This window comes from Pleurodeles waltl, chromosome 12 (assembly GCF_031143425.1).
Source record: "Pleurodeles waltl isolate 20211129_DDA chromosome 12, aPleWal1.hap1.20221129, whole genome shotgun sequence".
NCBI lineage: Eukaryota > Metazoa > Chordata > Amphibia > Caudata > Salamandridae > Pleurodeles > Pleurodeles waltl.
The window spans coordinates 48,960,739-48,987,662 of NC_090451.1; the positions used below are offsets into that span (position 1 = coordinate 48,960,739).

At 46.1% G+C, this 26,924-nt stretch overlaps 1 protein-coding gene across 1 annotated transcript in view; it reads left to right on the forward strand.

Annotated features, from left to right (window-relative positions):
• LOC138267388 (beta-1,4-galactosyltransferase 1-like) overlaps positions 1-26,924 on the forward strand; it is a 167,564-nt gene that overhangs the window by 105,554 nt on the left and 35,086 nt on the right. The window contains exons 2-4 of the mRNA XM_069216291.1: positions 14,534-14,641; positions 21,297-21,532; positions 22,985-23,172. Coding sequence (XP_069072392.1) covers positions 14,534-14,641; positions 21,297-21,532; positions 22,985-23,172 — 532 coding nt within the window. The remainder of the gene's footprint in view (positions 1-14,533; positions 14,642-21,296; positions 21,533-22,984; positions 23,173-26,924) is intronic.

Here is a 26,924-nt window from a genome sequence, read left to right on the forward strand (position 1 = left end):
AAATCCCTATAGGTGTTTAGTTCTCTGGGCTCTAATCTGCTGATTACCACTTAGCCTCTCCACTTGAGGTGTTGTAGCTTGTGGGAGGGAGGGGGTTGCTACTACGTATGTGCTTCTTTTGGAAGTTCTTCCAATCAAATACACAGAAATAAGTGTCCTTTGCCTGTAGTTTGGGCTGAGAACCTTTGAGGATAAAATGGGTGTGTGGTAAGTTGATATGTGGTAAGTTGATATGTGGTAAGTTGATATGTGGTGTGTGGTAAGTTGAGGTGTGTGGTAAGTTGAGGTGTGTGGTAAGTTGATATGGGGTGTGTGGTAAGTTGAGGTGTGTGGTAAGTTGAGGTGTGTGGTAAGTTGATATGTGGTGTGTGGTAAGTTGAGGTGTGTGGTAAGTTGATATGTGGTAAGTTGATATGTGGTGTGTGGTAAGTTGAGGTGTGTGGTAAGTTGATATGTGGTAAGTTGATATGTGGTGTGTGGTAAGTTGAGGTGTGTGGTAAGTTGATATGGGGTGTGCTCGATGGATGTTGGTTCCTCATGGTTTTTTTTGTTCCTGTACGTCAGCAGACGAGCAAACAAAACCAGCAGGGTCAATGTACTTGGAGGAAGCAAATGACCGCCTTGTTTGCACAGCTGCAGGAACCAGAAAGTGAGCAGCCTTTTTTGTCTCTGCTGATGAACTTGGCCCTTTTCAGAGCTTGTAAAACGTTGCAAAGTAAACAGTAAATTGGGAAGACCAGAGGTTCTGAGTGAAAACTTTGAATGACAAAATAAGTGCTGCCAAAATCTAGACCTTACATGAACTCACCAAGACAATTTCCACTTGTTTAAACTTCTTAAATATAGTCAGACATTCTTCCTGCCTAGTAAAATATATGGGATAAAGTACCCCCTGCTGTACATTCTGAGACCTGGCGGCTGGGGCAAAGAGACCTGGCGGCTGGGGCAAAGAGACCTGGCGGCTGGGGCAAAGAGACCTGGACGCGGGAGCACCGAGACATGGGCTTTGGGGCATCAGGGCAAGGGTGCTGCGGCATCGAGACATGGGTGCTGAGGCATCGAGACATGAGGCAAGGCTGCTGGGGCATTGAGGCAAAGCTGCTGGGGCATCTAGACATACATCATACTGCATGGTGAGAGGGAAAGTGGGGCAGGACGAATGATGCAGTGAGACAGGATGAGACCGCAAATTGAGCAAGACATCTAATAATGAGATAGGGCGACAAAGAAAATGGGGCATGGCGACGGGAACATGGGAAATTCACTGAGAGGCACTATGGCACATGGATCCACACTTACGGACCCTGGTTGGATATTTTGGAAAAAACATGGCGATGTGCAGTGAGCATCCACAGTTTAGTAGTAGTTTACCGCATTTGCTGACACACTAGTGCCATTTTTGTACGCTAATGTTTCGTTTGATTGTCAAAATCCCAGCGCCATGTTTACAAAATGGTGCAGTGCATGCATTGCGCCACTTTGTAACCCTGTGTGCTACATTAGGCCTGCACCAGGCGTAATGTATGTAAAGGGGGTGTTCCCCCATTAGGGGGCCGTAAAAATGATGCAAGAAAATCTAACAGATTTCTTTGCGTCATTTCTTTGGGCACTTTTAACGCTTGCTCAGAGCAGGCGTTAAAAGGGGGCACACTATTGTTTACGATGGGCCCCTATGTACTCTGCAGGAGTAGCGCCAACATTTTCCATCATAAAAAAAATGCTATTGCCCCCACCCTGCACCATGGTGCGCCATATTTAAATATAGCGCACACGTGGTGGTAGGGGGGTGTTAAAGGGTGCAAGGAAAGTGGCACTTCCCTGGGTGCAGCACCACTTTTCTTAAATATGCCCCTTGGTATGTGTTGTCCTCTTTTTACCTCTATTCACCTACCTGAAGAACAAAATGTCTCAGTTCCCTTTAATGAGGTCACCCTCTTTTCAAAACTGGATCAACCTCTAGAAAGTATTCATTCACCGTAATGGGTGAGTTCTCTCTTAGACGCCCAACTGTACCCTCATTTTTGAGTAATGAGCAAGTAGGCATTTGAATGATTCCTTTGTATATGAGTGACCGATGGGAGAATGCTTTGTTGTTGAGTTTGTTGAAAACAGAAAACACCCCTCCCCCGCCCCCGTCGGCTTCTAGCCTGTTGAACGATAAATGCCTCTGTAATGGGAATGTGTGGGGCACACAGCCAAGTTTTTAAGGAGTTGCAGCATATCTGTTAAATTCAAGATTGAGGCGCACGTTTCAACAATCAGGTTTGTATATGGTTGTGATGTTGTTTGTGCACCTGAAGCTGTTGGCAACTGGGAAATCTGAGCAGAAGTGGGATGACTGTTCAGACATCAGCACGGCTGGCAAAGGAGAAGGTCTGGTGCATTTTGTGGAAACAGTGCACCAAAAATGTGGTTTCAGCAACACTGAGGACAGCTCCAGGGCTTTGACATCTGAATATTTGAGAGCATCGGGCTAACATGGTAGGTTTGGCGTTGTCTCTTACTCCTTTGGAGTTGTGATTCACCATGGTATGTAAGCCGTTCTGCTCTTCAATGTACGCCTTTACTACACTCCAAGATGGCCGCAGCAGAAACTTCCTAATGATTCTGTACATGGCCCATAGAAACAGTGATTGTCAATTGATGAAGGGCCCATCTCCAAATGACTGATACAAAGCAACATGCAGAGGTGGCTCCTAAACACAGACGTGGCAGCAGCAAAAGGAGCGGGAAGTTAGCTTTGCGCAGTCCAGCCTTTTGTGTGTATACATGACAAGGGATTGAAAGTACTGCTGTTGAAAGCCAGACCCATTGACTTTGCCAATACATATTTAGTCATCCCTACACCCTCGCTCGCTGTACTGCACCGTTTAGGAGGTGACCATAAGTAATATGTACTCTTGATCCACAAGCATAGTTCCTTGCCAAAAAACACTGCAAAGAAATCTTCAGCTGCCAACTAGCCGCTTAACATCTCACTAATGATGCCAACGGAGAAATATCCTTAAATGGCTTTGACTTGTATTTTATTGTATTTGCATTTCTGCAGTACTTATTACCCTGACTGAGCACTGAAATGCTTCGGTACACACTAAATACAACCCTTGATACTCAACCAGCATTGGGAAAAACAATAGGTCTGGTCTTAGCTAGATTTATTGGCTTTGTCAATGTTTTTTATACATGTTCGACAGCAGTATGAGCTGCTGTGCAACATGGCTTCAACTCAAGAGAAAAAGGTGTTATAACACTCCCAGCGTTAGCTGCGTTTTAGCACCTTTTTTGTGAGCCACATTGCACAGCAGCCCTCACTGGAATATGATTGAAAAAAAAGCAGGGTTTGGGGAAAGAAACACCAGGGAGGTGCAGAGGAATAGGATGGGAGCAGCAACAACAGGAGAAGGGAAAATCAAAGTGAGGGAGGTGCAGGAGAGGAGGGAGGGGACACCAGATAGGCACAGCAACACAGAGAAGAGACAGGGGAGGAAGAAGAAACAGTACCTCAATCACTGCACAAGCATATTATGGGTATTAATTAAGTCAAATCAATCTGTGCTTGGTCCATGCTTCACAGAAAGGAATAGAAGTGATGCTTGGCCTGCGTTCACTAATTAGGAGGCAGCAAAGAAGAGTGACACTGAAGCCAGCAAATAGAAACAAATAGGCAACCTCCAAGCCCTTTATTCTACACCAGCGGTTCACAACCTGTGGTCCGTGTCCCTCCCTCCCGACCTCCCCAAGGGTCTGTGATACATTCCCAGGGTGTCCACAGGCCTGGGCCAGCAGGAAGGCACTTCTCTAGCTTGGGCCTCTGACAGAAACACATGTGTGTTTATATTTATTACTTCCTTTGGGCAGCACTTTTAACACACTGCAAAGTTCCTTGTGTATCCAGCAGCTTTCGGGCAAAAATAAAAGCATCAAGATAACTCTGGTGAGTAATTTACCTGCTGGAGAGAGATGGGAGTTTTGTCCAGTGGCAGTTTTGACTTATCTAAGGTCGTGCAGATGGTTAATATGCCTGCTGCAAAGAACGTGTATCATGCAAAGAACAGTATTTCATGTGCATAGCTCAGCGGGATACTGCTTTTGTGATCGAGATTCTCTTGTTACTGTGCAGTTCATAAGTTACAATCCTAATGTAGCACAGTGAGCCATGAATTGCCATCAGTGCTGCATGCAAATTGCAGGGTACAGGTTAGAAAGTTGTTTTTCCCCAGTCTTTCATTTTCCTTAGCTGCTAAAAACGTTTTTTGCTTGTGTAGAAATACATTCTTATTATTAAAGTCAACGCTGACCACTGTGTTATGTTCTGAATCCTATGTTTGTGCTTCTCCAGACCAAGCCCTCTTAGAAAATTCCTACTAGTGTGGATGATGTGAATCCTACACCTTGTAGTCCCCTGTAAAGTGCTCTGACACCCTACACTGATATGAGGGGTGCCATAACAGAAACAAATTACACGTGACAGAGAGGCTATGGAGAGATGAGGCCCTTATGGTTTTACTTCTTTTCCCCACCACATATTTATCTGAAAGTCTTCTCAGACCTTATCTACCTAAAAAATAAAAACAGAAATCGCATGGGAAATGTAGGAGGCTGGCCTGGTTTGTAGTGGGTACCTAAGGTACTTAAACCTTACACCAGGTCCAGTTATCCCTTATTGGTGAAATGTAGTAGTGTTCTAGCAGCTTAGGCTCTCTAGAGGTAGCTGTAGCAGAGCAGCCAAGGCTGAACTAGGAGACATGCAAAGCTCTTCTAATACCAATATAGTTACACAGTACTTATACACAATAAAAGACAATACTCAGTGTTACCAAAAATAAAGGTACTTTATTTTAGTGACACAAGGCCAAAAATATCTTCGAGGCAATACTCCTTCTGGAATATATACACTAGTAACCAAAATCAGTTAAGTAAACAGTCATAGAATAGTGCAAACAGTAGAAAATACAATATCTTGCAATGGGCCTAGGGGTAACACAAACCATATATAATAGTGGAATGCGAATCACAAATTACCCCCTAGGCAAGTGTAGTGTGTAGAGGGGCGCTGGGAGCGTAGGAAAACACCAAAGGTAAGTAAAGTACCCCACCCCAGGAAAGCAGGAGTAAAGTACAGCAAGTTTCCTCAGGACACACTACAAGTCGTGATAAGAGATTTTGCAAGAACCAAGCAAGACTGCAAGCAACAAATGATGGATTCCTGGGCCTGAAGACCTGTGGCATGAGGAGACCAAGTCCAGAAGTCGAAGAAGAGTCCAGGAAGAACAGGAGTCCCTGCCAACCTGGAAGAAGGTACAAAAGTGGATTTGCCAGTTAGAAGAAAAGTACAGAAATGCACCAAAGATAGCTGCGGGTTCCTGCTTGGTGCAAGATGTCTCAAGTCGAGTTGTTGGAAGCAGGCTGTTTGCGTCGCTGGATTCCAGCCACAAGCCTTGGTTCAGGCAAGTACGTGGTTTGCATCAAAGAGGAGCTGCCTGGACCCAGGAGGGACCTGGGGGGTCTCAACTCGGACTGAGGAGACGGAGGGGGCTCTCAGCACTTCAGAGAGCCCTCAGAAGACCCGGCAGCACCCACGGGAGTCCCAGAACACGGGGACAAAGAAGACGCAAAGTGTGGTCGTCGCAGCACTGCACTAGAGGGTCCACGCCGACGGAGAACAGCTCTCAGAGCTGAGCGTCGTAGGATGGAGTGCTGGGGACCTGGGCTACGCTGTGCACAAAGAGCTTTTGGAAGAAGTGCACAGAAGCCCAAGGAGCTGCAGAAGATGCGGTGCACCGGGGTACTGTTGCAGCACGGGGAGGCAAGCTCTTACCTCCACCAAACTTGGCCAGCTGGACCTTTGGACAGTCGGGGTCACTTGGGTCCACCACCTGTGTTCCAGGGATCACGCTCGTAGATGGGAGAGGAGTCCCAGAGTACCGGTTGTCGTCACAGAGAGGTGCCTGCTGAAGTCTGCGGTTGATCCGACGGTCAGAAGCTGAAGCAGAAGATGCAGAGGAGTCCCAGAGTACCGGTTGTCGTCACAGAGAGGTGCCTGCTGAAGCAGGGAAGAGATTCCTTCGGTTCTTCTGGTGCAGGGTGAAGACAGGCAGTCCTCAGAGTGTGCACACCTTGGAAACTGTTGCAGACTGGAGCTGAAGTTGCAGGTCACAGGAGTCGTCCTGGATACTTTGTTGCAGTTACACCGGTTCCTGGAGCAGTCTGCGGTTGATCCGACGGTCAGAAGCTGAAGCAGAAGATGCAGAGGAGTCCTGGAGGAATCTTGCACATCGAATCCGAGGAAACACCCAAAGGATAGACCCTAAATAGCCCTGAGAGGGGGATTGGCTACTTACCCAGATATGCACCTATCAGGAGGAGTGTCTGACCTCACCTGCTGGCATTGGCCACTCAGAGGTCTCCAGGGGGTTTCCACACCTTGGAATCCAAGATGGCTAACGCCAGGCACACTGGAGGAACTCTGGGCACCACCCCTGGGGTGGTGATGGACAGGGGAGTGGTCACTCCCCTTTCCTTTGTCCAGTTTCGTGCCAGGGCAGGGACTGGGGATCCCTGAACCCATGTAGGCTGGATTATGCGAGGAGGGCACTGTTTGTGCCCTTAAAAGCATTTCCAGAGGCACTGGGAGAATACCCCTCCCATGCCTGTAACACCTATTTCCAATAGGAGAGGGTGTAACACCCCTCTCCTAAAGGAAATGCATTGTTCTGCCTTCCTGTGATTGAGCTGCTCAATCCCTAGGAGGGCAGAAACCTGTTGGTGAGGTGGCAGCAGCTGGGGCTGCAGTGAAAACCTCAGAGAGCTGGTTTGGCAGTACTGAGGGTCCATTGTGGAGCCCCCAGGGTGCATGGGATTGGCCCACTAATACCAGCTTTGGATTGGGGGGGTGTCAATTCCATGATCTTAGACACCTCTCATGGCCATATTTGGAGTTACCATTGTGAAGCTACATATATGTATTGACATACATGTAGTGCACGCTTATAATGGTATCCCCGCACTCATGAAGTCTGAGGAATTGGCCCTGGACAACGTGGGGGCACCTTTGCTAGTGCAAGGGTGCCCTCACACACAGTAACTTTGCACCTAGCCTTCAGTAAATTAAGGTTAGACATATAGGTGACTTATAAGTTACTTAGTGCAGTGAGAAATGGCTTTGAAATGGTGTGTGCACTATGTCACTCAGGCTGCAGTGGCAGTCCTGTAGAAAGGTTTGAATGAGCTCCTTATTGGTGGCAAAAAAAATGCTGCAGTCCATAAGAATATCCTGGAACCCCAATGCCCTGGGTACCTAGGTACCATATACTAGGGACTTATAAGGGGGGGTCCAGTGTGCCAATCAGAATTGGAATATGGAGTCACTAAACTGTAGTGACAGATTTGGTAAGAAGAGAGAGCATAAGCACTGGTGTTCTGGTTAGCAGAACTTCAGCGACACAGTCAAGCATACTGACAACACATATAGGCCACTAACTCTGAGCCCTGGGGTCCTGTCTAGCAGGATCCTAGTGAGACAGGCAAAAACCCCAATTTCTGCCTGTTTGTCAGTGTGTAACATGCCAAGAATGATGGTACTTTCCTACACATGGGATATGCAGAATCTGACCTGAGGATTCAGTTTTCCTAAATAAAACAAAACATTGAAAGGTTAGTCATCGAGATGTAGCGCCAACCTTCCCATTAACATTTTCCATTTTTTTTTTTTTAGCATATTTGTTAGACCTGGCAGCTTTTTGGTGTCTCTCCTCTGTCTTTTTGCCTTCTGACCTCCTGTTTTTATAGTTTACTGGACTCTGTTTCTGCTAGTTTATTGTCTCTGCGCACCTTACCACTGCTAAACAGTGCTAAAGTGCATATGCTCCTTATGTAAATTGCATTGGTGATTGGTTTATCCATGATTGGCATATTTGATTTACTGGTAAGTCCCTAGTAAAGTGCACTATAAGTTCCCGGGCCTGTAAATCAAATGCTACTGGTGGGCCTGCAGCACTGGTTGTGCCACCCACATGAGTAGCCCTCTAAACATGGCTTAGACCTGCCACTGCAGTATCTGCGTGTGCAGTTTTACACTGCCTATTCGACTTGGCATGTGTACACACTTGCCAGGCCCAAATCTCCCCTTTTGGTACATGTTTGGCACCCGTAAGGCACACCTAAGGTAGGCCCCAGGTAGCCCTCTGGGCAGGGTGCAGTGTATGTTAAAGGTGGGACATGTACTTATGTGTTTTACATGTCCTAACAGTTAAATACTGCCAAACCTGGGTTTCACTGTTGAAAGGCCTATCTCTCTCAGGGTTAACATGGGGGCTGCCTTTAAATCACTTTAAAGCATAGATTCCCTTGGAGAGCAGATAGAAATATGGAGTTTAGGGTCTCTGAACTCACAATTTAAAAATACATCTTTTACTGAAGTTGGTTTTTGGATTGTGAGTTTGAAAATGCCACTTTTAGAAAGTGGGCATTTTCTTGCTTAAACCATTCTGAGACTCTGCCTGTTTGTGGATTCCCCATCTGGGTCAGTTTGACAGTTGGGCTGTTTATACCTCTCCTCTAGACAGTGACACAAAGGGAGCTGGGGTGTAGCCTGCCTATCCTGATGAGGCATCTGAGCTAGAGTGGAGGGAGGAGTGGTTGCTTGCACCTGAAAAGACTGTGCCTGCCCTCACACAATGCAGTCTCCAACCCCCTGGTGTGTCTGGGGCCTGGACAAAGAAGGATTTTGCAAACGCTTGAGACTTTGTTTTGAAGTTTGCCAACTTCAAAGGCAGAAAGGGGTATAAGTAGTGGACCCAAAACCCCAGATATTTAGAAGCTTTCTGGAATCAAGAGGAACCTCTGCCCAGAAGACGAGCTGAAGGAGGAGTACTGTCCCTTTGCTGTGTTGCTTTGCTGGACTGGCCTACAGTTGCTGCTTCTACCTGACGAGTGCAAAGGGTGAACTTTGCTGTGTGTCCTGCTTGGGAAAGTTCTCCAAGGGCTAGGAGTAGAGTTTCCCTCATGTTGGAAGTCTCAGGGATACCAAAGACTTCAGTTTCCTCGACCTGCAGCACTGGGAACTGTGTGTTTTGTGCTGTTCAAGAGGAGAAACCACTGCGATGCCTCTGACCTGCAGACGCTGCACGCCCTGCGACCCAGGTCTCATGATGCTGTCATTGGATGACTTCACCGAGCTGCTGTGTGCACCGCGACCTGTGGGCCCCGCACTCCGGCATCGCTTGCTCAAACCACAGCCAGGGCATCCCTGATGACACCACTCCTGCTGATACTGGCGCTGCTGCCTGCACTGAGGCCTGTGGGCACCGCTCGTGAGGTACACGAAGCACCGTCCCGTCCCGCACCGCAGCCCGGTCCATTGACTTCAGCATCTTTGACTCCAGTGTCGTCACCAGGCATCCTTGCCTGCACTGTGGCCTGACACTGCTCATTAGGGTCACAAAGCGCCGTCCGGTCCCGCACCACTGGCTTGGGCCTACCGACGACGGCGCTTCAGCAATGACAACTCTGCTGCCTGCACCGTGACACCGCCCGTTGTACTGCCCCACTTCACATCGCAGCCGTGGTCTCACCGATGCCGCTTGATGCCGTCAGTCTCGTTGCCTGCACCGTGACTTGTGGGCACAACACGTCGCACCGTCCCGTTTCGCAGCTCAGCCCCGACACCATCCACGCCAGTGCTCCTGACTTCATCAGCTTGGAGTTTGATCTGCACCATGTGTGAGTTCAAGGGCCTGACGACTCCAGCACCGACTCTGGAACCAACACCAACGATGCTGCTCCCAGGAGTTCACCGCGAGGAACCCGACGCTCTGCAATTCCAAAGGTACTGTCTGCAGGTCTTCCCGACACCGTAGCTGGCATGCGATGCTGCAGCCGTCCTGAACTGTTGGTTTTGTTGATCGTGACACTGTGATAGTCCCAGGTTGAGCTGTCGAGTTCCAGGAACTATATTTTTAAGTAATTCTTGCAGAAGTCCTATTTATACTACTGTATGTTGGAGTTTTATCGTATTTGGTCTTGTTTTATATAGATAAATATTAGCTATTTTTCTAAAACTGGTGTGGTGTCCTTTTTGTAGAGTTCATTTATTACTGTGTGTTATGTGCAAATGGTTTACACATTGCTTCTGAGATAAGCCCGACTGCTCGTGCCAAGCTACCAAGGGGGTGAGCAGGGGTTATCTGAGTGGGTATCTCCCTTACCCTGAGTAGAGTGGGGATCCCTACTTGGACAGGCTGTAAACTGACTGCCAATTAGAGACCCCATTTCTAACAATATTTTTTCAATTTAAAATCCTTATTCGCCCCCATTATGAGATTGGCGGGCGGCAGAGGCCGCCTGTGTGGCCTAAACACCGGCCATCCTAAGAGTTCACCGCAGGGCCAGCGGCCAGAAACACTGTTTCTGCCTGCCAGCCCTGTGGTGAACAGGGCCTTAACATTGACACCGGCCCGTAATTCAGGCAGTGGAAAGCGCAAAGGGGCTGTCCATGGGGGGCCCTTGCATTGCCCGTGCCAAGTGCAGGGGCCCCAATGGGGCTCCGGCACCCCTTTCTGCCAGCTTTTGCATGGCAGGGCTACCGCCATGCAAAGGCTAGCGGAAAGGGGACTCGTAATCCCCAGGACAGCGCTCCCCTGGCAGATCACAACTGCCGGCTGTCTGACCATGGCACTTTTGCCACTGTTGGAGTGTTGTGGCCTGACCGTCACTTTTGTGTCGGTCCGACCGCGACCGTGGCCCATTAGGGCCTATATCTTTAGTAATTTAGGTATTTGTTTGGTGTGTTCTTCTTTGTGTATTTTTTGCGAATTACTGTTTTAATGTTTGAAATTTAAGTCGTACAAATTGCTTGGGAGTCAGTACTTCCAGTACTGATTCAGTGCGCCACCTCAGGGGTCAAAAGTTTGGGAACTACTGTTGTAAACAATATATGTCTTGCAAGTGAGAGTGCATGTGCTGTTGCAAACTCAACCTAAGAACGAGAACTCTGGTAACCAGTCTCCCAAATAATCATGATACGAGGAGCTATGCAAGTCATGGATTTCATGGCACTACACCTTACATTTCCTGATTGGAGCTCCCAGAATTTTACATGATAGGCCATGCCCTTTAATGGACACCCACTTTCAAAGATGTAGGTACTCTCCCTGCCCTTTCTGCATTCAGGACCACCTATAAAGCTCACCGCCTTGGACTACTAGAGGGGAGAAACCACAGGCACCCTCTTTCTATCACCCTGTCTCTGATCTCTAAATAAAATCTGTTTAGGAATGAGTTGTCACCGTCTCCTGTCTCATAAGCCACTTTCTATATATACAATTATTAAACAGAAAATACAAACAAATCTTTTGAGTTTTCCTTAAGTGCAAAGATTGTGAAGTTTTTTTGTGGGTAGGAACGCAAACTCTGAAAAAAGAGGGTTATCAGGAAAAATTCCTTGCATAAAAGCACAATTTATGTTTGGAATGTAATTCATGGGCCACTAAGAAAATAACCAGTCTCTAAGTAATTTGTAATTGCTCAACTAATTAAATGTTATGCTGAATAGAACAAAAAATGATAGAAAATATTCAGTGCCTATGTTGTGGAGTCCATGATGAACATGTACCATGGCAGTTTACCTCAAGCCCCCTTCCTGCGCGCTCCCAAAGCCAAGATGACATCATTCAACAAAGGATAATTCTGGAAGGCTTATTGCTGGTGGTTCTTAGAGATGGAGGACTGGAATACGAGCTTTATTTCTGTACAGTGGATGTCTGTAGTAAGCTGGCTCTGTATGTGTTATATAAAACTAAGATAGTGTGCAGAGTCCAGGGGTTTCCCAGAGGATTAACAGAAGATAAAGTAGATAATACTAATGCTCTCTTCTGTGGTAGTGTGGTCGAGCAGTTTGGCTTATCGGAGGGTAGTGCTAAGCATTTGTTGTACACACACAGACAATAGAAGAAGCACACACTCAATGACAACTCCAGACCAATGGATTTTGAATAGCAAAAATATATTTTGTTACTTTATTTCTAGAACCACAAGATTCAAGTTGCAGGTAAGTACATTTACAAGTAAGTATCCAACATATGTATTAATACCAATTTAGTTTCACTTTGACAAGTTAAACGGTTTTCGAACAAATAGCTATAATCTGTTTTAAAAGTTGACACTGCAATTTTCAGAAACAGTTCTAGGGGGAAGAAAAGTTAGCACAGTGTCAAGGTAAGTACAAGACTTACAGTTCTAGTCTCCAGGGGTTAGGTTGTCCACAGGTTGGGGTTCAAATTAACCCCAAACACCCACCACCAGCAACAGGTGCCAGCCGGGTGCAGTAGTCAAAGTTGAGGTAGATTTAACACGGGCTCATATGGAGACTGGGGGCACTCGGAATCAGGCGTGCTTGCAGGTAAGCACCCTCGTCTTTGGAGGGCAGACCTGGGCATTTAGAGGAGCACTGGGGGCACAGGTCAACACCAAACACACACCCTCAGTGGTGCGGAGCGGCAGGGTGCAAACACAGCATCGGCCCCCCAATGCTTTCCTATAGCGGGACCCCGGGAATCGCAAAGATGCTGCAGGCAAACTCCAGGGGGTTCGTTCTAGAAAACCACAGGCTGGACAAGTAGGAGGGCCACCTGCTGGACGTTGCTGCACTGAAGGTCGGATCCCCCAAGGCCAGGGGGCTGCAGGTGCAGGTGCACCTTTTGACATCTGGAATCTTCATCTGGTTTGGCACGGTCACGGGGGTGCTCTGGATATATTCTGCAGGCGGCGTCGTGTTGGACGGGGGGGGGTTAACCCAGGGTGGACACTAGGTCAGAATCGTCTGGGGACCAGCTCTAGTTGGTTGGGCCACCTGGACACGGGCCATGGGCATCAGGTGCAGAGAGGGCAGGTGTTGCGGATCCAGGGTGGTTCTGGAGTCCTTTGCTGGTGTTTCTTTCTGGACAGGGCCGCTGTCCATGGGAGATCTTGGTCCTCTGGGGTGCAGGCAGTCCTCTTGAGACTTTTAAGAGGTCGCTGGTTCTGCAGGATGCATTGCCTTCTTGTAGCAGGGCTTTAGAAGCTGGAGACAGGCCGGTAGGGCTGGGACCGAGTCAGTTGGTGTCTTCAGTCTTCTCTACTGGGGGTCAGCTTAGCAGTCCTTCTCTCTTCTTGAGGTCGCCAGGAATCGAACGAGCTAGGTTCAGAGGAGACCTTAAATCCTGGATTTAGGGGTGTTACAGGGGTCAGAGAGCAGTAGTCAATGGCTACTGTCCCTGAGGGTGACTACACCCTTCTGGGGCTTCCTTTGGGAAGGGGATAACGACCTAACCCTATTGGTCCCTGTCCTCAAAACCAAGATGGAGGATTTTGCAAGGAGGGGGTGGGGGGAAATCACTTCAGCTCTGGACACCTTTGGGCTGGTCCCAGCTGAAGTAGTCACTCCTCCTTGTTTTCCCTAATTTTCCCGCTGGACTTGCCGCCAAAAGTGGGGCTTTGTCCGGGGGGTGGGCGGGCATCTCCACTAGCTGGAGTGCCCTGGGGCACTGTAACAAGAGGCCTGAGCCTTTGAGGCTCACCCCCAGGTGTTACAGTTCCTGCAGTTGGGAGGTGTGAAGCACCTCCAGCCAGTGCAGGCTTTGTTTCTGGCCACAGAGAGCACAAAGGCTCTCAACCCCATGTGGTCAGAAACTTGCCTGGAAGTGGCAGGCTGGCACAGACCGGTCAGGCCTGCACTAGATGTTTGACTAAAATACAGGGGGCATCTGTAAGATGACCTCAGGGTGCATTTTTAAATAAATCCAACACTGGCATCGATACCAAACTTCCCAGACTATAGTGAAGACATTATGGAGCTGTGGAGTTTGTAATGACACACTCCAAGCCCATATACACAGTATGGCCACACTGCACTTGCGATGTCTAAGAACGAACTTAGACACTGTACAGGAAAATTGCTCATGCAACTTTGTCCTCACCTGTGGTATAATGCTCCCTGCCTTAGGGCTGTAAGGCCTACTAGAGGGGGGACTTAGCTATGCCACAGGCAGTGATTTGTGGGCATGGCTCCCTGAGAGGGGTGCCATGTCGACTTTGTCTTTTTCTCCCCACCAGCACACACAAGCTCCATTGGCAGTGTGCATGTGCTTGGTTAGGGGTCCCCCAGGGTGGCATAATACATGCTGCAGCCTTTGGGGACCATCCTTGGCCGCAGGGCCCTTGGTACCATGGTTACCTTTTACAAGGGGCTTTACAGTGTGCCAGGGCTGTGCCAATTGTGGGAACAATGGTACAGTTTTTGGGAAAGAACACTGGTGTTGGGGTCTGGTTAGCAGGGTCCCAGCACACACTCCGTCAAGTCAGCATCAATATCAGGCAAAAAGTGTGGGGGAGGAGGGGTAACCATGCCAAAAGGGGCACTTTCCTACAATGTCCCTTTTACATTTACTCATCTGTAGTTCTCCAACCATTGTGTAGGTATAAATAAAATTGTACAATACCATGCTCATGTTAGGAAAATTGGAAATGCTGTAGGAGTAATCTATTATTTTCCTCGCAGATGACACGTATTTCAACAGTACCCAGACATTGCCCGGAAGTCCTCTCCAGGCCTCCAATGAAGACGGAAGCAAATTACCGGCTTGTCCTGAGGAATCGCCGCACATCCGTAAGTTTACTTCAAGGAAACATGCCCTATTAGCACTGCAGTGACCCACAGCCCAAGAAACAAAAACTGACCAAGCCAATAGGTTTGTCTTTGTATAGTGTACGCACAGATAGTGCCCAGGCATCATTGCACAGAACATATGAAGAAACACAAACACCAAGAGATTGCAATGGATCAACATATTCTGGCACCAATTTCTCAATGTAGAGATATACAGGCATCTATGCACACAGACCTAGCATAACCCGACTGCGTTATGTTGTGAGACCGTCAATCTCATTCCGACCTAAGTCCTCCTAGGAGCACATTCTGGTTTGAATTAACCCATCACCAGGCTAATCAACCACAAACAGGCCAGAGTGGCTCTTTAAATATGGTGGATGGATGCAGTTTAAAAATGGTGACCTTGACTATTTCCCTCCGAAAATACTGCTCCAATTCCTAAAGTATTTATCTGCATAATAATGAATTCTCTCTGAAGAACATGTAGTATCACATCATTTTGGCACATACACAATTCCTTTAGTGGAAGATAAATTTATTGGTATGTTCATAAGATTTAGTAGTGGAGATGCTGAGTTTAGTCCTCTGAGTTAAGCTCATACGTACAAATCATCTTTTTATGAACATAAACTGTGGTTTATTCATAAAAAGATGTACTTGGCTAATATGAGCGAATCTGGTATAATATTTCATGGTAGTAAATCTTCTCTTAGAAACAGTAGGTGTCCAGTGCTGGGATCACCTGTGTGTTTGTGGGTATTCCCAAACCTTACAATGACTAACCCACACTATGTATGCATGTGGGAATTTGCATACATAACAGAAAAACGTTCAAGTCAGATTCCTGTAAAGCAGCAACTGTTCTGTCTTTCACAGAGCACTATTGCATATCTACCTGGATTTTAAAAACGTACTCTTAATCTACAGGTGCAGATTTTGAAATTCCTTTTGTAATCTTGCACCATTTTATCACCAATTCAAAAAGTCTTGCGCATTTTCAAGAAAAACCCTAATTTCTGTACATTTCTATGTGCTGCTTATGAGAGGGATGGATGGATCTTCTCGTGGCTAGAGTTGCTGGTGCTGGTGCACTCGCACTGTTTGGGTGGAGATTGGGGAGGCCGCGCACACCTAGTTCTAGCCAATGGTGAGGCCCGCATAGTCCGTTTTGATTGGATGGTGGACCACTGCATCGGATGCACCGAGGTCTCAGGGCAAACAGGAGCTTTGGGTTATGCTATGACTGGATGCTGGTGCACCAGCTCCGCCCACACCGTAGCTCCACATTTCAGGTGCGGTGTCCCGGGTCACACCACAACTTCACAGATCGGGTTTGGTGGCTCAGATCACATTGGTTTGTGATGATTAAACCAGGATTTGCAATGGAGAGTTTGGGGCCTGCCCCCATCGGGACACACAAATCATGCTCTTAAGTCCTCCATTTCTGAAAACTCACAACATCTGAGTCACGCTGCACCTCGCTCCTCCTGCAAGCCACTCATCCTCCAGAGTTTGCAGGTTCAGTCTTACTCTGAGCAGGATATTGACTTGGAGTTGTTTCAGGACCGGAAATACATTGTTGCAGAAAATGTGGGACTCCGGTGATGTCACCTACACCTGGGAAGCTGGCTGTCTGGCAACATCCGCTCTAGTTGCCCAGTAATCCTCTGGGTGTTAGGTGGAGCATTCCCTTTTCTATGCGCGAAGCAGACCAGAGATGTGGTTCCACGGTCTGCACTTTCAGGACCAGTTTGAGGTGATTCTCCTTTCAAGCGTCATCTGCAGTTTGCTCTCCAGACGCAGGGTTTGCGTAGAGATGCTCCTCCCAGTAGGGTTGTGTCCATTGAGCATCCTCAAGACAGGAGTACAGAGATGTGAGCTTTCTTCACTCGAGTACCACAAGCCGCACTAAAGGGTGATCAGGGCAAAGACAAAAGGATGACCTCACTTAAGGAGGCCCTTTCAGCTTGAACAGCCCCACCGCCTACCAAATGGCGTTAGTGCTTTAGGAAGACAAATCAACAGCTACTCCCAGAAAAATGGCTCCTCTAATTTCTACAGGAGCCTCGGCTCCTCTTTCCCTTCTTAGACCTAGGTTTCATGACTTTAGCTTCAAGACCGTCTTCAGAAACATCTATTGCCTGGGACAAAAAACATCAGTTCTATCTACAATGGACCCCACGGGCCTCAATTACTCTGTTTCACTTATACACACAATGCATCTAACATGCAGGCCACATATTTAGACACGCACAACGTAGACTTGGCATGTTAGTCCTAGGATATGGGTAACTCTACAGACATGGGCCAGTAGGCCTCCACTTCTATGACACAGATAACAAATGGCTGGTCAGAAGTAAGTATTCACAAAGCACAGCACGTTGCCACCACCACTCTGTACTAATCCCGTGACGCAAACAGTAGGCTGCCGCCTGTGCAACGAGGGCACGGTTGGTGCGCCCTTCAAGGTCTGGGCTCGCTCGTGTAAAGGGACGGACCTCTGCCTGGGTGCACATATTACACTGGTGTGAGGCAAGGGCTGAAATCCAAAAACAGGATACTTGGATACAAGCATTCGGGGACTCGGAGCAGGGGAGTGGAACAGTGCACAATGCAGGGGAGATCCCACCTCAACAGTCCCTTGATCCCTAATGGATGTAGAGTTACAACTTTCCTAAAAGAAAGTAACAAAAATGACCCTGAGGTTTCTTCAACGAGCAGGCCGATACCCTGGCTTTCTATAAGATCTGTGGTCTTCAAAGCATCGCTGTAGCACATCTGCATCATTTGTGGGGAAGCGTGGTCTTTTGCACGTTTTCTGGTACTATACTGGATCTTGAGTGGTACAAGATGGTACACTCCACAACAGTGATACTCAAAGTGCGGCCCTCCTGACATTTACATGCGGCCCCCAGGTCAAAAGCAGCGCTGGGCTGCTGTTTATTCGACTCCGCACTAGCGCTAAAAATTGTAAAATAAACAGACAAGTATTTATTTGGCGTCTAATTGAAGTTAAGGAAAAGGAGTAACTAGGGTGTTCTGGAACTCTTAACTTTAGAAACACCTTCATTATAAATGACATCTTGCAGCAAAAATATAAAAGTATTATCTGTGTGAAATTCAAACAGTGCATTTCATTAATCTGCAGAACCCTTTCGCCTTAGTACACAACATTATATCACTGCATTGATAAGTATTTTTTAAAGTCATAGTTTCAAACATGAATTTGGAAACTTTCATCCACTTCCATACCCTGACAACAATGTGAACTAAAAGGCAAGTCAGTTGTTATGTGAACTCTTCGGGAGGGCTGGGTTTCTATAAAACATGAACAACATTATAGTTTATTAAATCAGACACAGAAGGTTTTATACAGCATACATCCTGAAGACATATTTCAAGGTTCTTATGTGTGATGATGAAGAAAAACGAAAAAAGGAGGTAAAGTGAAATAAAACATTTGCCTAGGATCACACAATTTGGTTAAGTGGAGAAGCCGGGATTTATACCCAAGTCTCTGGTTTCACATTGGGCAATTCAGACGCTAGATGTATATGCTTCACTTGCCCACACACACTTTACCACTACCCCGCCCTACCCCCAGCCCTCCGACCGCCACCCTGCTGGCAGCAATGCGGCCCTTGGTCACATCAAAGGGCAAACAGTGCGGCCCCTGGGAATATATTTGTGAGTACCCATGCTCCACAACAATGGACTCTAGTGTGTGTGAAGGAAGTAACTCTCCTCTCTGAGCTCACCACTGCGTTTCCATTTTTTCTATGCACTTTTTGAGATTCCATTGGGTGTCCTGCCAAAGATGAGCAGAGCAACCATTGCGCTCACCTGTGGTGGCCACCAACCCAGTGTGAACTGCTCCGGGGCAGGCACGCGTGGTTGGGCATTCACTGGAGATATAAGAAGGGCTTTTTTTTGCTGGGTCTTCTCAAGACTGTGTATTACAAACTCTTCAGTGTGGTACAAACGTCTGCCCTTTTCAGCCCCCCTTAGAGAGGCCTTCCAGTGAATGTTGCAGTAGATCTCACAACCCAGCTGACATCATTAATAATAAACTTTCTAGAACAGCTATTGCTGGTGGATGTTAGAGATTCAGGTCTGGTTGGGGGGGTGGGGGGGGGGGTGGGGGGGGAGAACAGTTTTCCCCTCACAGACTGGCCCACTTCAAGGGCACGTGGGTCGCTTCTGGTTCCTGGTCCTCAAAGTTATGAAGGAGGCTGTTTGAAGATGTCTTCTTGCTCTATCAGTTGCATTTCACAACTTCACTATATCTTCTTCCTGAGAGCCCGGCACCCAGAGGTGTCCCACGGGCAAGGCACGGTCTCTACAGATCAGAATGATTGCTGCACGTTCATTGCCACCTTGTTCTTGCCATTAGATGGCTCCTCCTGGTCCCCAGTGCTCACATCAACACACTTGCCTTTTTAACATCTATGTCGAGCAACCTGCCATCCTCAGCTGCTGTCATGGCTTTACTTGTTACCTGCACCCGTTGAGCTCAGTACTCTTGAAGCAGCCACCAGCCTCATGTCTGCTTAGCAACCACAAGGTGGTGTGAAGGTACCAAGTCTGTGAAAATAAATTTGAGAGAAAAACAAATTTATGCTGTGCAACCAAGAATTTTGATTCTTGAAGGAGCGTGGAAGAGACCTCCAAGATGGGAAACATTTTGCCAGATTCAAGAAAAAATAAAAGAAAAATAGGCTTGTGAAATTGCCCAAGCATTCTCATTTCCTTGCAACAAACGTTTCACAATGCAGATTCACAGTCGCATGTTTAAGCACCTGCTCATATTAGTATTTAAGATTTGTGAATATGGAAAAATGCAACTGTAGGGAAGTAGTAAGAATGGTACCATTTCTGATTTTTAGTGGGTTGGTCTCTTAATGGCTATTTTGAAATTTTAAACCTGGTGCATTCAAATGCAGAAAAGCAGCTTCTACTATGGAACTTCCTGAGGTTAAATGTTTATATTGCACCAGACAGTGTAGTACAAATGTGGTTATGGATATACTACATATAAGAATATTTTAACAGTACAATGATTTTTACTACTTTGTCAATTTTCCTGTAGAGGGTGCTAACAGAAACCACGAGAAGGAATGTATCCCAAGTGATTGTTTTTCCAGCATAAACTAGCTTCTAAAGAATCTTCATACTTATATTTTGACTGTCTCCTGGAGTGTTGCACCTTGGTGTTTTTAATAAGAGTTAATGTAATTCTCTTATAAGGTAATGCTTTTTGTTGCAATAATGCTGTCCGCTGTTTGAAGCAACTCATGCAGCCAGTTACTCAGACTTCAACCTTTTCTAATTCTCACTTGTGGTCTTTAGATCTTAATCTATAATACACCACCAGCTGGGCATCTTGCCTAAAGTGGTTTAATAATTTGTCTAGTGTACAACATGTTCCTGTAACTGATGTAGACAAATAAATGCTAGTACATATTTGCTCAGGCCTAGCCTGAATAAAGACAATTACTAGACACATGTCCTCAGGCAATCCCAATAACAATTTTCTAGTTTTCTGGCGAGCAGAAGTTTGAAGCAGTTCTGCCTGTATCTTTTTTTGGGTGGGGAGAGAGCACATCCTTGGCCACCAGGATTGCCAGAAATGTGACTACATGGTGGTTGTGATTTAGGTTCAAAATAGGGCTGCGAGAGGTTTCAAAGGACTTAATTTGAAAGCTCTGTGAAGTTGTTTAAAAAAAACAAAAAAAATTTAAAAAACTTTATAACCATTATAAGGGTTGCAAATATGACATCTTACTATTAAATTCTTAAGGAAGTCAGTTTTGCAAAACAAATCTCCACAAAAAACTTTCTATACATGAGGTGTTTATTGAAATATTACTTTGCCTTTAACAGAGGTTTTGCAAACTTTACAGATCTTCAAAAATGCATTGTAACTGACGGAATTAGTTAGCATTGAAAATATGTGCTGAAACTTAAGTTTTATCCACCCTTAGGCGCTGTTGAGGAAACCTTGCATCACACAGGAAATCATGAATAGATGGTAAAGCATAGGTAGAAGAGGTCTCACTCTAAAATGTTTTTTTCAAATTCCTAGAAACAAAGTCGATCCCTGGAAAGACTGTGGATAGAATGTATCTAACAAAAAGTCAATGTTGGCGTACTTCTTCATGGGGTGCTTTGTAATGTCTATGCCTCATACCAAGATAGTTTTCTATCTTTGTTTAAAATTCAGAAGCAAAAGTACACTTTTTGCCTGGAGGGCACACAAACATTACACTTTACCGCAGATCAGTGATGCCCTTGTCTTTTGATATCATGATGAAAAAAGTGAATGTTAAACCAGTAGTGGGTGGGAAAAGTCAATGCAAAACTCTGAGATAAAAAAATATATATATAATTTAAAATAAAGTGAAAATGAAAAGACTGTGATAAAGCAAATGTCATGAATATTACTTAATCACAGTAGACACTCAAAATAAATCTGAAAGTTGTAGATAAACCTTTGTAAAGAGTGGCTGATTTTCAACAGCCTATGGGACTTGAAGTAAAATCTACTGACTTTGGGAGCAATGGCATATCTCTGCTTGAAAGCAAGTTATTATTTTTTTTTTATTTTATTTCATTTTTATTTACCATACGTTTGTATCTCTTTGAATCACAGTTGGTCCACTAAACATCAATGTGTCATTGGTCATCTCGATTGAAGAAGTTGTTTTTGTGTACCCAAATGTCCGCCCGGGAGGCCATTTTAATCCTGCAGACTGCGAGGCACGACAGCGGATCGCCATCGTCATCCCTTTCCGCCGACGGGAGTGGCATCTTTCCCTCTGGCTCTTCTATATGCACCAGTTCCTGCAGCGACAGCAGGCCGACTACGGGATATATGTCATTGAACAGGTCAGTGGCAGTTATCTTCACAGTTTACACGTAACCTAAATAAAAAATAGACTTTCTTTTTTTGTACAGGAAGAAACATTAAATGTGAAGTGCTTTAATACCTTAGGTTGCAGCAGTGCTAGATAGACATTCTAAATAAGCAGAAAAATAAATAAATGATTAACAGGCCCATAGCAACCTACCTGGCTATGTCGGCCATCCAATCCCAATTCTTCTAGGAAAAAAGCTGCCGGCATCACCACCTATCTAAACAAGTAGATCTTGCTACATCTACTGTCCCCTTTGAGCTTATAGATCCCCCACGCATATATGATTTCAAGGTGGACTCTTACTAGCCAAAATCCGTGAAGCCCCCACCCCCTGAGAGTTGCTCACCATCATGTGAGATCATCCTCCATCTTACCAGTAGAGCTGTCTCCAAAAGTTGGGTACCTGGAATGGGAGGCACTATGCAAGGAAAGCATGGCTTTACAGAATCCTCTAGCAGACCTTATCCCCATCTGAGGCTTAGAACACAATTGCACACCGGACAATCGACAGGTACCACAAGCACCGAAGCGCAGGTGATTGGAGGGGATGCAGCACGTGGTGGGTAATAAAGATCTTCGACTTGCTTTGCTCTCATCCTGTCTACTAGTTTCTTAACCACTGGCTAAGGGCTAATGGCCCCAGTCAAAAAGCAGCATTCCTTTATCATCAGTTAAATTGTAGGTATGTGTTTCCTCAATTCAAAAAATGCAATTCTCTGGGGAAATTCCACTTGAATTGTAAAGATTAGTTTTGATTCATAGTTGAAACATATTTAGTCAAAATTAAATGTAATAAGTCAGAGAAATTATATGCTGTAGGCAACAGACAAACCACTACCTGCTTCTCACAATTGTATTTGTTTATTCATCTGATTTATCTATTTATGTTGCAGTTTTATATAGAGGAACCCCGACTCATTGGGGGTAAAGCTGTTTCCATGCAAAGAGTTTCCTACTGCATAAAAGATGTTTACATACGAATGGTCACAGAGAAAATCCCATAAATTCTTAAGAACAGTTATTAGCGGAATAGTTTTAATACAAGCATTATAAAAATGGTTCCTACAGGTTATAAAATTGCAGGTAATAGGTGAGGGTGTCCAATTCTTTAATGTTGTATGGAGCATCCTTCCTAATAAAAGATGGCTGACCAGGTCTCTAACAAGGGTCCAAGAGAGGTTGAGATGTGTTAACCTGACCAGCTCTCTGTATAGTCCAGTCTTCCATTATGGTGGCAGGTAACATGGCTGTCACCATGCGGAACAATTTCTCCAATTTTCTTTTCATAACTGTTGCCTTATTAAAGTGCCTGGGATTAGTTTCAGGGTAGAAATGGACACAGCAAGGTAAGAGGATTAGGGAATAAGAATGTCTTTCAGTACCTAAAACGCACTTTAAGTTTAATATATTTGTAAAATTTCAGCATGGTAACGCAACGTTTAACCGAGCGAAACTGCTGAACGTGGGCTTCGCAGAGGCTTTGAAGGACTATGATTACAACTGCTTCATCTTTTCGGACATAGACATCATCCCCATGGACGACCGAAATTACTACCGATGTTACAACAATCCCCGGCACATGGCCAATGCAGTCGACAAGTTCAAGTTCAAGTAATATATGTTTATTTATGGCTATTGTTGAGTGAACATATAATATGACAAATTAAGCAATTGGAGAACTGTGTACTTATGTTTATCATGAAGGATGTAGTGGGTTTTCCCAGGACCTTATACAAGCCAAGCTGCTTAGAGACACCTTCAACGCAGTCTCTTAAGAACTCTTCAGTAGTGGGAGGGGGCAAGTCCAGAAGACGAGTCGATAAATCAAATCTGAGTATTAAGGAGCCAGTAGGCTGTATATGTTACTAAACTTAAAAAATGAAGGTCTGCTTTCTTGAAAAAACAAGTTTCCCTTGAATTTGAAGGTGTGGGGGCACGTCTTTGTGTATCTTTCACAAAGAATACATGTAAATATCCTTATTTTTTAAAACCCTGGATAAGCCCATAAGTTTCTATTCATGTAAGTGCCAATCTTTATTTGATCAGGATTCTAATCTGATTTCAAGGTTTTTACAAATGTCTTTGAATGATTTATGTTCCATTCATACAATCTCACATTTATGTTGTTAATCACCCAGTGACTTTTTTTTTACCTTAATCCACATCTTTCAAAATGATTGTCTTGTTACACACATCAAAATACACACAGCTTCCATTTTTCACAAGCATACCAGATTTCCCAAGGTTTGCCATGTCACCTTTGACAATACAAAAATAAATAAGTATTCTATCTGCGCCGTCAAAGGTAACATGAATTTCACTCCTTCTTGGAGCTTTTCTAAGGCTTTCAATAGGATAATATTGTTAAGTGTTTCAGTAGTTTATTCATTGTACCAGTCAGTTGTAATACATAAACCCTGATTACCTCTGTTACTGGTTTCAAATAATGATGTTCAGAATCCTTGTGTAATGGAATGTCCTATTCCACTGCATGAGATTGTGACCCGTACACCAATGTATGTGGTACAATTAACACCCTATCCTTTAAAAGTCAGGCCGCAGTCCAAGAATATATCATGGCAATAGATCTTAGAAATAAAGAATAAAAGACAGTAGTTCAGTACCTGGGAAACAAATTGGTATCATAGCCAAGTAAAGATTGCTTTGTAAGCTGAGAGTGGCCAATGTGGTACGGGGACTCTTTATAAAACAATTAAAAAAAACGCAGGCCTGATGGGATGAGAACCCTTGATCTTTGTGTAAGTTTAGGAAGTTGTCCTAAAGTTGGAAGTAAGCAGGGGGAATGAAGAAGGCTGTCCTGTTTGCATGATGGAGGTGCAGGAAATCCCCCTTCCCCCACCACACAGTGCCATATCATATAACTGGTAGGCATTTCCTCTGCCATGTTTTCAGATGCTACCAGATTCCAAATGTCCATAGTAACATCAGTAAGGCATGATCTCCGTCCAGTGCATGGGATATTTTCTTCATACCTAAAAATGGACCACAGTTTCCCATCCAATCGTTCAGTGCAGAAACATAACACAAGACCCTGTGGCACAGGTGGGCCCCCATCAAACCTAAGATCTATACATTAAAGTGAGGTGTGAGATTTTCAGGGGCCCGTCAACACATACTGCAGGGAGCCCCAACACTTTAAGCAGCTAATTCAGTGGCCGACATCGCTTTTCCACATCTAGTGAGAATTGCCCATTAGGCAGTCATCAGGAGCGCATTTGATAATCTTGCCTGATTGTCTATGGCTCCCCAGATCACACCCGGCCTCCAGCTCTATTGAATGCTTGCGAGCTCCAAGGGTATGTGTATTTCTGTGTTTTTCTTCAATTTCTTTTCAAACATTTTCCCAGAAAGTCTCAAGGTGGTGGCAATTCCAAGATTCACCTTACTGAGCCTCCATCCCACCGCTCCTTCTGCAAAGTCCAGGTTTGTCTTTATATAAGCGATACAACACCCGTGCTGTATATTATAATGATATTGCAAGCAACTGAGGAGCTCCACGACCACATAGAAGAACAAGGCCAAACCCGAGTTCCTATACAAGGTCCTGCAGTTCCTTGATAAGGTCCTGCAATATCCTTTTAATACATGCCAGAGGTATTTTATTCCTTATAATACATAGTAAGATCTTCACCCATCCCACAAACCCTCTAAATTCTTGGTCGTCTGCTCTATCATATGAAAGAGATAGTCTGATAGTAGACATGAATAAAAACGAAAGCTCTGGAGCAAAATTCAGTACCGTTCCTCTTTGGCCTGGAGCATGAACCAAGTACTGATTGCTTCAGCTCGATTGCTGTCCTTCTGCTGATGACGCTGTGATTGAAGGTGCTATTTCTGTTTGTTTCTTTATTCTTTTTGCTCCTTCTCCCTTCCATGTGTTGCTTCTTAAAACCCTCACCCCCAGCACTGTCCCACCCCCTCCATTGTCCGTGTTGCTGATATGAGACAATGTAGATAAAGACCGCACGGGCCTGGTCAGAAGTTGGGTGCTTCCACAAAAGTTTTTTTTTTTTTATATACATACATACATTTTTTGCTCTCGCTCTCTCTCGCGCTCTCTCTCTCTCTCTGTTTATTTATCCAGCTCCCTAGGCTTGAACTTTCAGGGGCACACACATGACATTGGAATGCTATTAAAGTGTCTTCATTAATATTTATAAAGCGCGCTACTCACCCGTGCGGGTCTCAAGGCGCTAGGGGAAAAAAAGGGGGGGGGGGGGTTACTGCTGCTCGAAGAGCCAGGTTTTTAGGAGTCTCTGGAATGCGGAGTGGTCCTGAGGCTGGTGGGGAGGGAGTTCCAGGTCTTGGCTGCCAGGAAGGAGAAGGACCTCCCACCCGCCGTGGAACGGCGGATGCGAGGGACGGCAGCGAGCGCAAGGCCCGAGGAACGGAGGAGACGGGTGGGAGCGTAGAAGCTGAGGCGACGGTTGAGGTAATCCGGTCCCTTGTTGTGGAGGGCTTTGTGTGCGTGGGTGAGAAGTCGGAAGGTGATCCTTTTGCTGACTGGGAGCCAATGCAGGTGTTTCAGGTGTGCGGAGATGTGGCTGTTGCAGGGTACGTCGAGGATGAGGCGGGCCGAGGCGTTTTGAATACGTTGCAGGCGTTTTTGGAGCTTGGCAGTGGTCCCAGCATAGAGGGTGTTGCCGTAGTCCAGGCGGCTCGTGACGAGGGCGTGGGTCACGGTTTTTCTAGTGTCGGCGGGGATCCAGCGGAAGATCTTGCAGAGCATGCGGAGGGTGAGGAAGCAGGCGGAGGACACGCCGTTGACTTGCTTGGTCATGGTGAGAAGAGGGTCCAAGATGAAGCCGAGGTTGCGGGCGTGGTTTGCGGGGGTCTGTGCGGTGCCGAGGGCCGTGGGCCACCAGGAGTCGTCCCAAGCGGACAGGGTGTTGCCGAGGATGAGGACTTCCGTTTTGTCAGAGTTCAGCTTTAGGCGGCTGAGCCTCATCCAATCTGCGACGTCCTTCATGCCCTCTTGTAGGTTGGTCTTGGCGCTGGCGGGGTCCTTGGTGAGGGAGAGTATAAGTTGGGTGTCGTCGGCGTAGGAGGTGATGATGATGTCGTGGTTGCGTACGATGTCGGCGAGGGGGCTCATGTAGACATTGAAGAGTGCCGGGCTGAGTGATGAGCCTTGAGGTACGCCGCAGATGATCTCGGTGGGGTCTGAGCGAAACTGAGGGAGGTAGACTCTTTGGGATCGGTTTGAGAGGAAGGAGGCGATCCAGTCCAGGGCCTGGCCTTGGATCCCGGTGGAGCGGAAGCGGGTGATTAGGGTGCGGTGACAGACGGTGTCGAAGGCAGCCGAGAGGTCGAGGAGGATGAGGGCGACTGTTTCACCGTTG